The 18,198-nt window shown below is 37.9% G+C and overlaps 1 protein-coding gene across 1 annotated transcript; it reads left to right on the top strand.

The window, feature by feature from the left end:
- Window positions 1–8,831: 8,831 nt before the first annotated feature.
- LOC146330502 (polymeric immunoglobulin receptor-like) lies at window positions 8,832–14,845 on the top strand (the record flags this gene model as incomplete). The annotated part of the gene is made up of 7 exons (XM_084714491.1): window positions 8,832–9,210; window positions 10,315–10,635; window positions 10,773–11,072; window positions 11,596–11,691; window positions 11,853–11,957; window positions 12,091–12,161; window positions 14,387–14,845. Coding segments are annotated over 7 exons (1,443 nt in total), but the record flags the coding sequence as incomplete, so codon positions are not given.
- Window positions 14,846–18,198: the final 3,353 nt, after the last annotated feature.

Raw genomic sequence — 18,198 nt, 5'->3', positions numbered from 1 at the left:
AATCCTCAAAAAAGTCAAATCAGATTTGGCTGTACAAAACAAATATGATTCTTGTTTTTTTTTTCAGTTCCAGCGCACCACACTAAATTCCTATACAAGCCTACATGAATTTGTTTTACCAGTGAGACGTTTCGACGCCTGTCTTCATTGGAGCTTCTCTTCTCAGGCCTGTACTCTCCATGCTCCTTCACGCCATGAATTAAGGATTTATTTCAGCCAAACCAGAGCTGGTACTTGTTGAAACAGTGGAAAGATGAACCAAGACATTTTTTGGTAAGTTTTATTTTGTTTCTGTTGAATCTGATCGAAGCTGATGACGATAATGTTTTGCAAAAGGAGTCTGGGGAGTTTGGCAAGAGCAAATGAACAGCTGTTTCTAGTTTGAACAAAATGTTTCTTTAAAAAAAGGTCTGTCTTATGCATTCCTTTCCATAATGTTGTCAGACACTTCCAATAACAATCTGAATCTGTAAGTGACAAATAACAAGCACAAGCAAACAAACCAGCCTCACCTGCCCTGTGTGCTCCACAGTGCACTCTGGTGAAGAGGCCGACAGCACGTCACCTGCGCTCCATTTCTATCACTCTTCTCTGTGTCCGTCACAGTTAGTTTTGTGGTTTGTGGTAATTTAGAGACTCGATTCGTAACATTTACAGCCTGTCAAGCTGTTTCATTGCTCTCTGTACAATGAGGCTGCAAAATCACCATGTTGTCATGAGGATTTTTTTTATGAAATGCGTCAGCTAATATAAAAATCTATTTATGAGTCCAGCTATTCATAATTCCCCATTTAAATGTTTTCTTTTTGCATTTTTGTAAGCTTCTATCAGTTTTATAATATAATGCACATTGCTTGACTGGAAGAATCTCAGTTGACTCAGGGGTCTCATGCCGCCCCATGGCAGCAGGAACTTGGCTGTCAAAGAGATAACTTCAGTCAGATGGATGGATGGCTGGGACTACGAGAGCTTGACGGGTGGAGAGATGAAAGAAGTGCATGAATGACCTTAGAGGGGTGTGTGTGCACCTCTCCCTCTGACTGCTGTCAGCAGTTGTGTGTGTGTGTGTGTGTAGGACCCATGAATGAGATTGAAGGGATTTTTCTAGGTGGTTTAAATATTGGTGTTTGTTATTGTTTAGGTTTGCGTGATCTTGTTGATGACGGAATATGTAGGTCAAGTGGATGTGGGCGGGGATGTCAAGTTAATATAGGCACCTGCTCACCTCCTTTGTGCGTGTGTGGCTAGAGTGAGAGAGGGTGAGCGGGGTCGCCGTATTTTTTGTTGACCGCTATTTCCTTTGATCACTGTGATCATTTTGATTATGAGTTTGTGGGTATCATAAGTTGATTATTCTTTTTCGTTAATAAAAGGTTAAATAAATTTTCCGTATCTCAGTGTTTTTTTTTCCGTTAAGCGTGTCACACAAAGTGGAAGGCCCGGCCTCAGCCTAGGGACTCTTTTGTTCTTTGAAGTCGCTACAGTGTGTGTGTGTGTGTGTTTGTGTGTGTGTGTGTGTGTGTGTGTGTGTGTGTGTGTGCGCGCGACGCTTTCCCTCTTTCCTCAGGAAGACCGTGAATGTGAGGATGTCTCCTCCCACACACACAAACAAACTGTACTAAAGAATGAAATCAAGCTCTAATCCTCCTTTTTTCAAAACCTGTCAAGGATCATTTTCAATGCGCAGGTGTATGATTGTGGATTTGTTTTATGTCTTTTGCAGTAATGCCACCACCAGAGCACAGAGAGTGGGAGAAACACTTCATTTCCGTTGCAAGGTATGGCTGAGCTTGGCTCAACTCAACTTGATTCATTTTTGGGACCGGCTACTTTTCTAGATTTATTTTCACTGCAGATAGTATGCCCTTAACATAGGAGGAATTCTTATCTGATTGTCATAGTGACCTTCCTGTGTTTGTGTCAACTTGACACAAAGGAACAAGGGAGGATATCGAGTGGAAATAAATGTTCTTGATTCTCGGTATGTTGCTGTTTGTCACAACAAGGAGGCGAACTTTATTTCAGAAAGGCTCGTCCATTTGAATTGTATTAAGGCTTAAAGTTCTGCATAATTTAGTGCATGTTTGCTTTGAGTGACATAGCCTTAATGCCTCACTCACACTGCCCAAACTAATTTCACCATTTTCTTCTCTGCCTTTTTCAGTCTACAGAGTCTCCCAAGCCTCTTATGAACCGCTGGAAAACACAAGCTCGCAGCAGAGAAATTGCAAGCAAGAAAGAAAATACTCATGTGGACGAGTGTGAGGAGGGGAGTGCGCAAATATGGGCAAAAGTGTTGAGGACATGATATAAACTTTATTTGATCTTAAAGTCTCTACAATTCTGTGGTTTACACTGCAGACTGGAGACTCTGCTAACAGCTAGATCTGTGTTTTACTCATCTCCTCTACAAAAAGTTTCATTGTGCTGCTGTCCATGTGCTATCTTTCCCTGCCCATTACTGCCAATTTGATGAAATAAAAGAAGACCCAGTAAGTCATTATAAAGAGAAACTTTATTGAAATAATTAGTATTTTCTCAAAATACATAGAAACTTTCTAGGATTATGAGACTAAATAAACTTAAATAGTATATGTAAATTATAAAATGACCACAGTGTCTCATCAGAGATCAAGGAAACATGTTGAAATACTTCACTTGACATAAATGCAAATTTCACATTATTCAGAATTCAAATTAATGCCAAATTTTTGAAGAATGAATAAAAGTCTGTGTAAGAAATCATTAATAATCTAACTGTTAAACTGAACAAAATGTTAATGGAGTCTGGCAGGCAGTCATATCAGAGCAGTGAGCTTTTGTTTTCAGGATAATGGGCATAACTTCACACTGACAGACAACTAACAGTTATAAACAGCTGATCAACTTACAGTTGTTTTTATTGCCAGTTTAGGTGGCTGCGCAAATCTTGTGCTCCTGCAGAACTCCTGCAGCCTGCCTGTCTCTGCTGTGTTTGGGAAGACAACTTGCTTCAACTATGGATCATATATTAAACAGGATTACAGCCTATTTAATATACAGTCTATGGTTCTAACTTGCTATTTGGACTACACTCATTATTGCATGTCCAACGGCAATATATTGCCTTTTTATGTTAATTTCTTTCTCAGGTTAAAGACTGGAGAGGATCATCTATTTGTAATGGTTTCTCCTTTATACACACAAAGGGCTGTGTGTGTGTGTGTGTGTGTGTGTGTGTGTGTGTGTGTGTGTTTGTCTTGGGTTGTAGTTTGAGAAGACCACAGCACACGCGCCCTGCACACTGCCGACATGCAAACAGGCCACACTGCAGAAACCCAAACCCACCGTAGCAACGTCCAAAACCCCTTGGCAACCTAACCTGGCAACAGCTCAGCTCGCCTTGGCATCCTCGCTAATTCGGGACACACTTATCCCTCTGCGCAGGGGTCTTAATGTTAACCTTTCGGTGTGAGAGTGTGTGCGATATGGAAACAGTTTGTGCTGCAGTATGCGAGAGGCACAGCTGAGCGGTCAGCTGGAGTCGAGGGAATGGCTGAGCTCAGGGAAAACACACGCATGCTTTCACCCACATATACCACCACTGGCATTTTATAATGCACTGGCCAGGGTGGGGTCAGAAGTTTGAAACGGTGGCACAATATTTTAGGTTGTAAGTATGTCTGGTTTTTACAGGGGGGTCCAAAGGGAAAAAACAGATGTGATGAAGCTGCCCTCAGAGAGATTGATGTTCTCAGTGAAGTTCACATATAGGTCTACATCCTCCCAATCCCTTAGTACAATAAATCCCATTAAAGCATATTTGTCATGTGTCATTCAATGCAGAAATCGGCTTCACGCTCACAGAGTTTCTTTCTTCTTCTTTGAGGTTTTACAGCAGCTCAGTTTTCTGTCGTCAACAACTGCATTGAAAATAGGAATACTGAATATAAAATGTGGTTCAATCAAACTTACATTTTTTTTTTTTTTTTATTGAACTTATCATAGCGTTATTATATAAGGAATTGATCATGACTGATATTTTATACATTTTTTAAAAATCCTACCCCCTGCAGTACTCACAGAGGTACCCCCCCACTTGAGAAACACTGCCCTAGTAGCACAGGGGTAGACCTACTGGGTGGTTTGGTTGAACATTATTTCTAACCTGCCTGAATGCTCGGTCACACAGGAGCGTGGGCCATGAATTTGCATCCTTTCATTTCATTGAGTTCTACTTTACTTTTTGGTGAACTTAACCAATAGCATAGCTTAACCAGAGATGTTCACCTCGGCAGGCAATGGCCCCTTCCCCACATTCGCATATGCATGTATATGACCAGGCCTTAAATCATTAATCTTTGATCTGATTCAGGTTTTTGTGTTAGAATCTATGGCCCTGACCATGAGTCTGAAGTATCCATAGCAGTGGTGTACTCAGGGGTCCCATAATTGAAAAAAGACTGACAAAGGGCCCTTAAAGTAGATGAAAATGATAAAGTGCCCTCTAAGGTGGCCTTCCACTGGACAAAATGTGAAAAAGTGGCCTATAGGGCACCTATCTAGCAGAGAAATGTGATGCAGTGCCATGGGCTGCCCTACATAAAGAAAATGCGTTGGCCTTTACATGCCTCTAGATGGTTAAATAGATAATAGGTCCTTGTCTTTCTGTTACAGAGGTATAGTAGTTGTTTTATTTGGAAGCTGGGTTGCACCAACAAGAATTAATTGTTAAACTGGATTAAATCATAATTCAACTTTAAATCATGTTGCACCAAATTTTAATATCAGCTTAAAGTGAATTAAGTCCCCATATAGCCATATAGCCCCATTAATTAAACCAACATTTTTCCAGAAAGGCACAGAAAATAGTGTTTCTTTGCCAGGCTATCATAAGTAGGCTAACTAACTTTTGAGCTGGCTAGCAAACAATATGTTTGTTCAACTTTTTAGCTTATAGGCAAGCAGTGTAATGTTTTGTTATTCTTTTTTTAGCAAGCTAGCTAGCAAACAAAATCTCTGTCTTTTTACTTTTTAGCTTGCTAGCAAACAATGTAATGTTTTGTCAAGAATAGCAGCCAAAAGTTTTCCCCGTCTTTTATACGTCCTGACAGCACTCAACTTGATTTTTTCTTTCTTTTTTTCTTTTTTATCTTTTTATTTACTTAAGAGAGATTGTTTTTTTTTGTTTTTGTTTTTATTATGTAACAGACCTTGCTTAATTTTAAACCTGAAATTACTATTTTAAACCTAATTTTCTCTGATCTAAGTGACAAAATAAAATAATTCTAATCTAGAGATTGTTACAGTCCCACCATAAATGCATCATGGCGTTCTGTGAATTTCTCCTTAACCTGGCTGTGAAAGAAATTCTCTTACAGTATGTGGCCCTAAATGATGATGATGATGTCATCAGTTTCTACAAATTTAGACTTTCAGAAAACCTGGAGTGGAGTTTGTGGGCATTTAGCAAGGAGGCATGTTGTACTGAAAGATGCTATTGGTTGCATGATGAGAAATGTAGGATCTTGTTTTGGGAGTTTGACTCATGGGAACTAAACATGAGAATATTTCCTCCTCCTCTGCTTCAATCTGAACTCTTCTAAACATGTTTCACCTGTGACATTCACCTTATCTTTTGGAGGAGCATTGCTAAAGTGCTGCATTGCCCCTTTAATATAGTTTTAGTTTACACTAAAATTGAAAAAAGGTTAGGTCAATTAAAAGTAGACACTGAAATTACAAAAAGTTGTATACTGTAATGCAGAAAATAAAATAAAATATGTATGAATGTATGCGTGAGAGTACTGACAGGTTGAAGAATATCTGTGAATGACTTAGTTAAGTCTTGAATGTGTACAGTGTGATGTAATATTGTATTTGTTAGTTGTTCATTTCTGAAATGAATGGTGTGCAACCCAGTGGTGGACAGTAACGAAGTACATTTACTTGAGTACTGTACTTAAGTACATTTTTTGAGTATCTGTACTTTACTTGAGTATTTGTTTTTTTGGAAACTTCTGACTTTCACTCCACTACATTTCAAAGACAAATATTGTACTTTTGACTCCACTACATTTCTAGGAAGGTTGTCGTTACTTTTTGACTGAGCACATCGTTGAAGTCAGCTGTTGCTGTTTTTCTTTTCTAAAATACAGTTGGTCACATGCTGTGTTCCTCACAGAAAGAAACCAATCACAGTAGCTCCTCTCAAATGGGACTGATGTAAAAGTGGAAATACATCATCCAGGCGCTCTCTGTAACAAGAACAAGCAAACTCTCCCTCTTTCATTCAAACAAAAAGCTGTAATGGTGACGGCAGGAGAAAGACAAAATTAAATCTCAAGATGTTATTATAATTATTCATTTTTCCAGGTAGCTTTTAAAGTTGGATTGTTTTATTGGGGTGAAAAATACAGTATAATTTATGTATATACTGCCTCTGAAGACAGAAAGAAATCTGTTATTTAACAGACTTGTTGAACTCCTTACAGTTATCTTCAATCTAATTTTATGCAGTGATTTTAATACAGTTACATCAGAAAATGAAAATAGCTGTCCTTTTTGGTTTTGATTGTATTTCTATGCTGAAGTTTTTATAGGTATTTCTATAGGCTTTGTGTAGCAGAGTGGTTCTACAAGCAGGTCAGTGCATCATTAGATGGTTCTGCTTCTGTAAATGCATCATGAAAACAATACAGCATGTATTGATTTGAATTGAAATTTGAATTTGAATTTAATTTGAATATTGAAATTACTTTGTAATTTGTACTTTTGAATACTTAAGTATTTTTATAAACATGTACTTTTGAATACTTAAGTATTTTTAAAACCAAGTACTCTAGTACTTTAACTCAAGTAAAATTTTGACTGAGCAACTTTCACTTGTAGTTGAGTAATATTTGACCAGGAGTATCTATACTTTGACTCAAGTACTGGGGTTGAGTACTTTGTTCACCACTGGTGCAACCCTACTGAAGGATGTTATACTGCCACAAAATAACAATTACAACTTCTAAATATTGAGTATGTTTCATGTGGGCTACTTTTGAGATTTTTAGAGATGACTGGAGTTTAACTATTACAGAAGAAGTGGATTTTACATTTATTTGGACCGTTATTATTTTATTTGTAAAACTTCATTTTGAAAACAAGATGGTCACCCCCTCATTACTCAGTATTATAATTCAGACACATTCATGTGCACTGAATCTCTTTTATTCAGTAGGAGAAACATGAAACATGAAATTTGAGCTCTATGAAAATCTCTCTGCCAGACAAGACAAAATAGTGACTTACTCAAGCACAGAGCCTATATATTGATTATATGATTAATATTAGATGAAGATTATTTACTAGTTATTTTCATGTACCATGTGGTGTGTCAGTGCACATGGTTGGATAGAGTGCCCCTCTGTGGCAGCAATGTGAACACTTGATGACTGAACTTTAAACCAACTAGAAACTATGAGGAACACTGTATCTCAGACCTGAGGAGTGAAAGTGAGTTCTTTTCCTTTGTAACCATCAGTCAGCTTCAGTGACATTAGATGACATACTCTTCCACCATTATGGATTTCTTTATTTTCAAACTTAATTTTAAGTCCCGCTGAAATCAAAAATTTCTTTTGCAAGATAGACCTCATTTACAGCAACCACATAAAAAAGTCAACAAGTCACAACAAAGTTTTCACAAGAAAGGAAACTGCTCTACATATAGCTTTGTGATAGTTTGAGGTGCTAAGACATTGGTGGTCTAAATGCGGAAGTGAAAGTGTTCAGTGTTTTGCATGACAGGGTGACACATAAAGAGGGAGTCATATTTCCAATTTCTGTTTCTTTGTAGCAGAATGAGGATGTGGAGCCTTCGAAGCCTGCTCACCCTGTGCAGTAAGTTTATTACATTACAGCTACTGGCATTTATGTCGACACAAGATTTAAAAAAAAAAATATAACAGATTAAAATTTACAGGCTGTATTGCACCAACACAGGTTAATTTTAAAATCTGATTAAATCATGGCTTAACTTTAAAATGTGTTAAACCGAACTTTAAAGCTATTTTAAAATTAAAGATTGAATTTAAAGCTCTCTTTAACCGCAGTTTAGTTTTTACTCTAAACCTGGATTGACTGATTTCTGTTGCACCGAAACTTTAAATTCCAATTTAAAATGTGATCCAGTATTAACTTTAAACTTACTCTTGAGGAGGTTTAACTTTTAATTGGCTTAATTTTTTTAGATAGATTGAGCAAAATAATCAAGTTGCTCAAAAAAAGTTAAGGGACAGACTCAACCTAGTTGATACTGTGCTTTTGTCTTTTTTTTTTTTTTTAATCTTCTATTATTTGGCCAGATTGTTCCATTAACTGCACCAACATGTTTTTTCGAAGGAGAAGAAATTAGAGCTTCTCAAATAATGTAATGTTTTGTTCACTTTTTAACTAGCTTGCAAACAGCATATGTTAAGGTTTTGTTAAAGAATACAGAATAGTTTAAAAGTTCCTAAAAGCACTGACATTATTTCTGCATTTTGATTTATTATTTTAATTTTGGTAAGCCAGCATCTTCATATTGATTAGAGTATACTTTATTTCACTTTACATTAATAAACTTCAATTTACTAAACTGAGATTCATTTTTAATTGTGCAAGAGCTCTGTTTAATTTTAAACCTGAATTTACTCATTGTTAACCTAGTTATGTTAAACTCTGATTAGAACTAATCTTAGATTGAATTATCTTGTTGGTGCAATGACAAATTAATAAGAAGCTGCATAAATCCTAATATTAAAAAGAAAGAAAGAAAGAAACACAAGAGGACACAACGAGAGCCCATTGGGTGATTTGTTTTTGTTTTATTGTATTTTTTATTACATTTGTTCATTTGTTATCCTCCTCTAGCAGCTGCTGTGAGCTGTGTGACCAGTGCAGCAGGACTGATCCATGTATCTGAATACAAAGGGAAAGAAGCTCGTGTTTCTTGTCGCTATGGAGAGGGATATGAATCTTATGAGAAGTACCTGTGCAAGAACGACTGTGGCAATGAAGATGTTCTTATTACAACGACAGAAGGGAAGAAGAAAAGATACTCCATCCATGATGACAAACAGGGACGAGTCTTCACAACGACCATCTCTAATCTGACTCATACAGATGCTGGGAAGTACTGGTGTGGGGTGACCAGGACTGGAAAGGATATCTACACTGAAGTAAAACTGGATGTAAGACCAGGTGAGTAAGTAAATAAATTAACCCCAGTGCTGAATTTCCACATTGTCAAGTAAAATTCATGATGCCATTAAACTTACCTAGACTTTATTGCTTATTTTTCAAGTATTTTAAGATAAGATAAGATAAGATAAGATAAGATAAGATAAGATAAGATAAGATAAGTACTTTTTTACTACACTACCCAGACAAAAATTTTGCATCTCACAATCATTTTTGTCAGTGGTGCACATTAATGTTGGGTTGTTTTTATTGGGGTGAAAAATACCACATAATTAATGTACAAACTGCCCCTGAAGCCAGAAAGAAATCTCAGTTATTTAACAGACTTGTTGAACTCCTTACAGTTTGTTTCAATCTAACTTTATGTGGTGATTTTAATACAGTTACGTCAGAAAATTTGTTTTTGATTGCATTTCTATGCTGAAGTTTTTATAGGTGTTTCTGTAGACTTTATGTAGCAGAGTGGTTCTACAAGCAGCTCAATGTATCATTAGTTCTGTAAATGCATTCATGAAAACAATACAGCAATGTATTGATATTAGAAAACGTACTTTGTAATTTGTACTTTTGATATTTAAGTGTTTTTAAAAGCATGTACTTTTGAATTCTCAAGTAATTTTAAAAGCAGGTACTCTAGTACTTTAAATTGAGTAAAATTCTGACTGAGCGACTTTCACTTCAAAATAAATGAGATTATTTTGAACTTAGTGAAGTCTCATCTGTTTTTCCATCCATCCTTATCCCAAATGTTTCCAACAGTGTTTAAATGCAGAGAAATCAGCAATTTATTGAAGGTATCTGTGCATTTTTTGCAAGCTGCCGCTACCTAATTGCTATAACTTCATAATCAGGATTAATCTGATGCAGACCATGAGGATCTGTACCAAATTCCATGGCAATCCATCTCGTGGTTGTTGTTGAGGTATTTCAGTCTGGACCAAGTTAGTGGGTCGACCAGTTGACCAACAAACACTGCTGTCTCCAGAGCCCTGCTGCTAGCATCGCTAAAAATAAGAATATGTGTCAAGTGTACCAAAAAACCCTTGAATACTTATGTCTGAAAAGTGTACTTATGATGGTCTCTGATGTTTATTTTACTGACAGACACCTGCTGTGACCAGTCCACCAAAGTCCAAAGTTATGAGACAGGTTCAGTGTCCTTCAATTGTCCATATGAGCCTGCAGACCAGAACAGCTTGAAGTACATCTGCAGGGGAAACCAGCCCTCCACATGTCTGCAGCAGGCAGCAATCACCTCTGAAAAACAACAAAACGGACGGTTCAGACTTACTGATGACAACGGGTCGAGAATATTCACAGTGACCATCACCAGCTTGACCCAGAAGGATTCTGGGACGTACCTTTGTGGTGTCCACAGAAACAGCGGCCTGGATGTTTTCTCTGCTGCTGAACTGGAAGTCAAAGGTGAGAGGTCATAGTTCAACCTCATCAGACTTAAGTAAACTATTACCTTCACAGTAAGCAAATCAACCAGAAACCAGTTAAAAAATCATATATATATTTATTGAACATGAACTGAATACTGTACTTTTGTTTGACAGAGTGGTGCTGTGTGAAGTCAAACAGCCTGCGTGGTATTGTTGGACATTCAGTGGCTATGCACTGCCCCTATCCACCCCACCACCACAATAACAGGAAGTTCCTCTGCAAAGGAAATGATCGCAACAACTGTACAGACATGGTCACGAGTCTAAGCGGGTTCACGCTGCAGGATGACGTCCCTTTAGGCTCTTTCACAGTCACGATCACAGAGCTGAAAGCAGAGGATGCTGGGACGTACTGGTGTGGATCAGACTCACAGTGGAGTCCTGCTAACTACACCAAGATTCAGCTGTCAGTGGGTAAGATAATAAAGAGCAACAGATGTAGAATAAACTGATGATGGAGTTCTATGAAAGTCAAGGGATAACCAGAGTTGTGACATTTTATCCTGAGGGGAACATCAATATGCATATCAGAATGCATACAAATCAGCCTCAAGGTGGGGCCAGAGGAAAAGTCAGGTGGATCATCCAAATCTTCCATAAATCATAAATGTCCCTACAAAATATTGTGCCAATCCATGCAGTAGATTGAGATATTTTACTGCATAAGTGAAATTGTCTGACCTTACTGGGTCGATAGATTAAAAAGTCAGGGGATCACCAAAACAACTACAATTCATGTTCTGGAGATCATTAATATCTGTACCAAATTTCATGGCAATCCATCCAATAGTTGCTGTTGAGTTATTTTAGTCTGGAGCAAGTTGATGGACAAATCAGCTGACCAACAAACACTGCTGTCCCCAGAGCCCTGCTGCTAGCATGGTTAACAAATAAGAATATTTGCAAAATATACTATAAGAAACTTCTTCTTTGACAGACTTTACACAGCTGGCCAGCACTATGATGTCTTCCAATACTGTGAAGGAGCCTGATGGATCACAATCAACACACATCCCTGGCAAACCTATCAATGGTATGTGTGTGTGTGTTCTGTTAAAACACACACTCACCATCAAAAGTTGTGATGCCACAGTTCAGATATTTGGTGCTACTTCCTGCTTTGTTTCTTGTGAGCTGGTGATCTGTGTTCTCAGGAAGTGTATATTTTTATTCTGTTCTGTTTTTTTTCTCCAGATGCAACCCTCTTTCACGCTGTGGTTTTCACTGTGCCCGCTGTGCTGCTCGTACTGACGTTTGCCCTGGTCATAGTGTATAAATACAAATGTCACAGACGACGAGGTGTGTCTTACAGTACAAATGTGAAACATGCCTAACATGGAAAAAAAAAGAATAATACACGCATACTCACAGGCAAATACACAGATATACATGCAAACAAATTGTGTAACCATTTCTAATTCTGTGTTTCCAGGAACCGGAGTCAGCATGAACAGACACCAAACCAAAATAACAGAAGAAAAGGAAATGACAGATGTCTCAGATGTAAGTGAAGTCCAAAGCCTTGAGTGGACACAAGTGGCTGCAATGGTCATTACTGTCCACATTACAAATGTGTGGGACAGAACAACTTACTGATGATTTGAAGTTTGTTTTTAGGGTGACACTGCTGGGAGGTAGCAGGATCATTGCAATCAATAAGTTTATACCCTTATAACCATGAATGTGCTGGGCAAATTTCAGCCCATTAAACCTATCTTGTGTACTATTTAGACATAAGTGGCCCTTCCTCAGTCCCGCCCCTTTTGGAAGCTCAGTCAACTTTCTTTTTTCCTGTTTGCTAGATCTGCTATGTGCTCAGCTCATCTATGTTGAAAAGAAAATCAGATTTTGAGGAGGGTTAAAACATGTTGCTGGAGGACCTGTGAAAGCTAATGTTAAAAAATAACTAGCTAACTAATCATGTCATTAGCTAGCTAGTGTTTTCTGACAGTAGCTAGCTTAAAGCTATAATATGTAACATTTCTGCATTAAGATTTCTAAAAACGATAGACATGTTATCATTTTTGTAGAATTTTGTACTTAAATTATCTCAAAGGTTAACAAACAATGTTCAAACAGAGAGAAATCTGTGATTTATTCAAGATAACAGTATGTTGTCCGCTAGTTAGTGCTTGGTATTGTTTAAAAAAATTACTATATCAGTACCAATACTAGTAATGATACTGATGCCAATGAAGTATTTCATTTGCTATGTTTTTTCAAAGGTTCTTCTTTATGAATAATGCTTGCAGTGACTGGCTACAAGAAAAAACTTGTTTTGATACCACTTGGTTTTGTTTTTTTCCATCAATACCTTAATGATGCTGAGCACTGATACCCAGCCCTACTACTAGTTGTTTCTAACTAGTTGGTTTAACTAGCTTTAGCAACTAACATTAGCATTTGGAGGGAGAAGGTCATGACATTACTTATGAATCTGTTGGGTGTGTTGTCTTCTAATGACATATAGTCTTACACGTACACATTACATGTACTTTCATGACATGTAAAATTATCTTTTAACAAACAAACATCCTATGTGTAATTCCTGGCACACTTCAAACTGGATTTAAAAAAGTATTTGTCTCTCACCATTGAATACCGTTCATATTTTTACTGTAGTGAGGTCCTGTGGTGGTCTACCGAAGGGGCGTCACTTTGCCTCTCTGTTATGACAGATGTTAAAATACAGTAGTGTGGATGTACCCTGTTCAGCTAAGGCCAGTTTATGCAGAAGGCAGCTTTATACTGAATAAGAAGATTATTTATTTTTGACTGTTGTCAGCCACAGCCACCCTGCCATCACAGTCTAGTCCAGAACTAGTCATGAATGATGTATGTGTGCACTACGTGCATGAATATGGTCATGTAGCAGGCTGATGCTGAAACAAGAAATATTACTATATTACATAACAGCAATCTCATGGCTGAAGTATTTTCATTTGTAATTTTGTAGTATTTTGTGTATATGTTTTTAAATGTATTTATTCAAATTTTAACATTATAGGAAATTCCTTACCACTAGAGGGTGCTTGAGTACCACCAGTCAGGAGGACTGAAAATTCTGTCTGTGGTTCCCATGAATGTCTCCTACAAACCTCATGGTGTTTTTCAGTGAAAACATTTTTAGTCATGCAAGTGGCACCACTCAAGGTTAAGACAACGGTCCACCACTTTCATTCAGACTGAAATATCTCAACAACTACTAGATGGATTTGGCATGAACACACATTTAAAACAAATCCTAAGAACTTTTCTCTTCATCTAGTGCCATCAGGTTTATGACCAAATGCTAGCATAAAATGCTAAACTGAGATTAAGAATATATTAAACATTAGGCCTATACTTGCTAAACAGCAGCATATTAGAAATGCCATTGTTAGTATGCTGGCACGCTGACGTTAGCCTTTAGCTCAAACCACCACTATGTACCTAAGTACAACCTCACAGAGATGCTCACGTGTGTCTTAGTCTTGGTATCTGACAGTGGTGCTAGTTAAAAGGTCTGTGAGTCACCAAAAATGATCGTGCTGTGTGGCCAACAAATAATTCACAACACTGTTACCTGAGAATAGAAACACATGTTGCTCTGGACCGATACTGAGAAAAAGACCTGACCAACTAACTGATTACTGGACCATTTATAGGCTCTTTCACATGTATTACTGATAAGTGGATATCAAAAGAGGTGCATCAATATGAATTCTTATCTGTGTTTCCTTTTTTAGGTTTATGCAAATCAAGTTGCCGTAGTGTGCTCACAGCAGGGGACCTCAAAACAACAGGGCACCTCTGACCACTATGATGATGCAGGCGATGACCCAGACTCTTTGTACCAAAACTACACCATAGGAGATGATGTCTACTGTAATGAATTTCATGTTAAAGGCAAGCCATGACCAGCATGTACATCGGTGATCCAACATTATGTCACAGTTGTAAACAAATGATCCGTTCATTTTGTCTCTATTAACAGCTGATCAACACATATTTACGCACCTCTGCAGTAATATGATTATTTGCACATATGCTTTTATGTTTGCACTCGTTGTGATTGCTTATTGTTAATTTAATAAACTGTTTAACACTTCTGCACATCTTTTAAGAAACTGTGAATACCCATGCAGGTCAGCCAAATATAATATATATGTACAGTATGTACCGTGAGCAAAAGTGACTAAATAAACAAAAACAAGAAATGTCTCAATCTTTATTCTAACAACTTTTTCAAGAAACTCATCAATATTTTATTTTTGCACTCAGGAGGATATAAAAAAAACTCTAGACATTTGATAAACTGAAATAAAGTGAATGAAAGTTCAAGTACTTTTTCCAAATTACTTTTACCTATTGTACTTAAGTACAATTTTGATGCATTTAACTTGAGTATTTTCATTTTATGTTAGTTTATACTACTCCTCTGTATTTTAGAGGTTAATTTAATATTACTCAGCCGACGTCTCCTGTATCTGGTTGGCGTCTGACGGACGTGGCCTGCTGTGTAATTTTGATGTCTCGCCATGAAACATAAGATTGCGTGGCTGGCACCTCCTGTGTCCTGTTGGCATCTGATGAGAGCCCCGACCTCGCCATGATGGTCATGGCTCGGCCCATGAATCCTGTGTCCTGCTGGCGTCTGATGGACGTCCGACTTCACCTCAATGTTTTTTGGAGGGTGTGGCCGCACCAAACCAAATGTTTGATAACACTCCCACCCTGAACACATCTGCATGACAATATTCCACAATAGTCATAGTGCCACCGACTGGCAACAGGAAATGACATGTTTTAGATTTTAATGTGCTCCTCTAAGCAGGTTGACAAAATCTTACTCAAATCTGGTCAGAAAGGCCTTAGGACCATTGTAATGTTACAGTGTGAAGATCTTGACATATCATCAAACGGCATGACCATGATGGCACAACAACGGTCAGTGTTTTGCCAAAACACAGGAAGTTTCATTAACTTCCATTTACTTGGTCAAATCTGCCTGAAACTTAACTTGTTCAATAGCAGTCCAGGCCTTGATCACATGATATGAGATCTGTGGATTGGAGTGAGACGTGTACTGAGCCGCTGGATGTGACCAGTGACTGTCACCCTGAAGATCATTATATTAGCAAAATAAAGCAAACATCGCCCCAAAAATCAGCTAATAAAAACAATTATGGATTCAGCCCATCAACATAGGTGACATTTTCATCAAGTCACCCAACCATACTGTACACTGTGGCTGTGAAATTACAGCTGCAGACTGGAGTTGTTCTTAAAGTAAATTTCACCTCACCTTGTCGCAACTGCAGCTTCTCTGTAAAAGTGTTGGTAAACAAACATGCAAAGGAGAGGGCAGAGAAGCTAGTGCGACTACATGGCAAAACATGGTAGAGGACTATTTGCATAATTTTGGTTATTTTATTTTGCTGTGAAAATCCCGGACGCGCTGCATTTGGGTGTTATAAGATTAAGGAAAAAGCGGCACCATGAAGAGCCTGTCGGTGGCCTGACAGCCGTTAATATTTTGTTCTTGCCGACGTTGGAAGCCAACCAGACCACCAAAAAAACAGATTTCTTTTGTTGTGCCGACTATCCTCCCACTAGGAAGTTGCACATGATAGCTTGCTGCTCCGCTAGCACTGCAGGCTAAGTTACTATGACTGAGCATTATTACTGGACATTTTGACCGGCAAGTTTTTACTTCATCCTTTGTGAATACATTTTACCACATTTGCACACTCAAATAGAAGATCAATCTAACTTTTGTGAACTTAAAATACACAAGTTAGTCTAACTAGAGTGCACTCACAATAAACAGGTTAGTCTAAGTATTCTGGACTCAAAATAAACAAGTTATTTTTACTTTAAAATCTGAACTTTACTAGTACATCAACTTATTAGATTTTACAGTGTATGTAGCAGTTAAAAGCACCATCTAATGTTACAGTGTCTTCCACTGGTTTGGTTTGAGTTTGAGTTTGAATGAGTGTTATTCAGTTTTCTGAAAGAGTAGAATGACAAATGACTCCCAACCTGAGCTGTAGTCCTCTTCAGAAGACAGAAAAGACTTTGTGTTCGTATGTGTCAAACTGAGCCCTCTGCTGGTGTTTCTTACTGTTACACTGAATACACAATCAGACTCAAGATAGAAAAGTCAACTATTAATCAGTCCTCATATTGTTGGCTTTGTCACTCTACTGAGGAGACACAGGATGCAGTGCAAATAGTTATTTAGAGTATATATTATTTGTAGGTAGTATTCATGTGCTTTCATTACCATTTTTGTCCTTTTTGAGTCTTTGCCAATAAGATTTTGACTTGCACCAACTGTTCCTGTTTCTACACAAATGTGCGTTGAAGTTTTGAAATTAGTCTATTTTAAAACAATGTTTAAAAGTTGTTGAAAGCTTGACTAAATTTCACTCATTTTGAAAAGTATTGCTTGAAAAGAAAAAACTAGATCTTCAGGAGAGCCTGGAATAAGACTGTTTTCTATACAACATGCAGTCACACTGTTACAGCTGTTTTCAGTTCCTCGAAGTGACCAGAAACACAGGTACTCTGTGCTTGTGCTGTGCATGTGGTAATGTGGTTTGTTCTGTCACACTGAAGTGAGGTGAAACACTTACTGACATCATCAAACAGAAAGTGCAATTTTATTATGTAACATTCATATAACAGTCAGCTATGGGAGGTGATCTGTTGACACCTATCGCGCACCAGAGCACACATATGTCAGCAGTTAAATAGAAACTATTAAGTGGGTGTAAACTCCACTGGGACAGAAGAGTCACAGAAGTTACCAACAGAGATGAAAAGCCTTCAAAAGCCAGAAGTTATCAGTTTTTTGTTCAGTGCAGAAGCGGCCTTAAAAAGATACAAAACATACTGCAAACATACTTGTTTACAGACAGGGCCGAAGAGTTACTTGTGAGATAAAAGTTAGTCTGGGAACAGTAAGCCAGCTTTGTCTGGCTGGTCAAAGGGACTCTTGTACAGGGAGGGAAGGATAGTAAAGGAAGGAAAGAACGGCAACACATTTCAGCTCAGTGGCCTTCATCGGGGCAGGAGTTGGATTGTGCACAGGTGTGCTATAGTCACGTGACCACACATGTCACATGCAAGAGTGAAAAAGAAAAGAAAAAAGGAAAAAAAAGAGAAAAAAGAATGAAAGGTAAAGACAGAACTACAGTGACAGAACTACATTTTTTTTTACAAAAATGGTTTAAAATCAATTTCTTCATTTAGACTGGGGAGAGTTATGGCATCAAGTGTCTCTCTGGAGGAGTTTCTTGAGATGATCCAAGCCTTTTCAGGTGATTTGGACATGTTCAGTTCCTTCTGCTCTTAGAAGAGTTTCATTGCTGGAGTGACATTTGTTAAAATGTCTGGGCATGGACTAATCCATATTGTTTGTTTTGATAGCGTGTTTGTGTTCACTGATGCGATCCTTCAGCCCACATTTTGTGTGGACGACATAAACAACGCGAACTGAGCACGCCAGCTTTTCCTTCTTTCTAAAAGTCAGCCTGCTGATGAAATAAAA

Source organism: Lutjanus erythropterus, chromosome 3 (assembly GCF_056507025.1).
Source record: "Lutjanus erythropterus isolate fLutEry1 chromosome 3, fLutEry1.hap2, whole genome shotgun sequence".
NCBI lineage: Eukaryota > Metazoa > Chordata > Actinopteri > Lutjaniformes > Lutjanidae > Lutjanus > Lutjanus erythropterus.
This window is presented reverse-complemented; position numbering and strand designations above follow the sequence as displayed.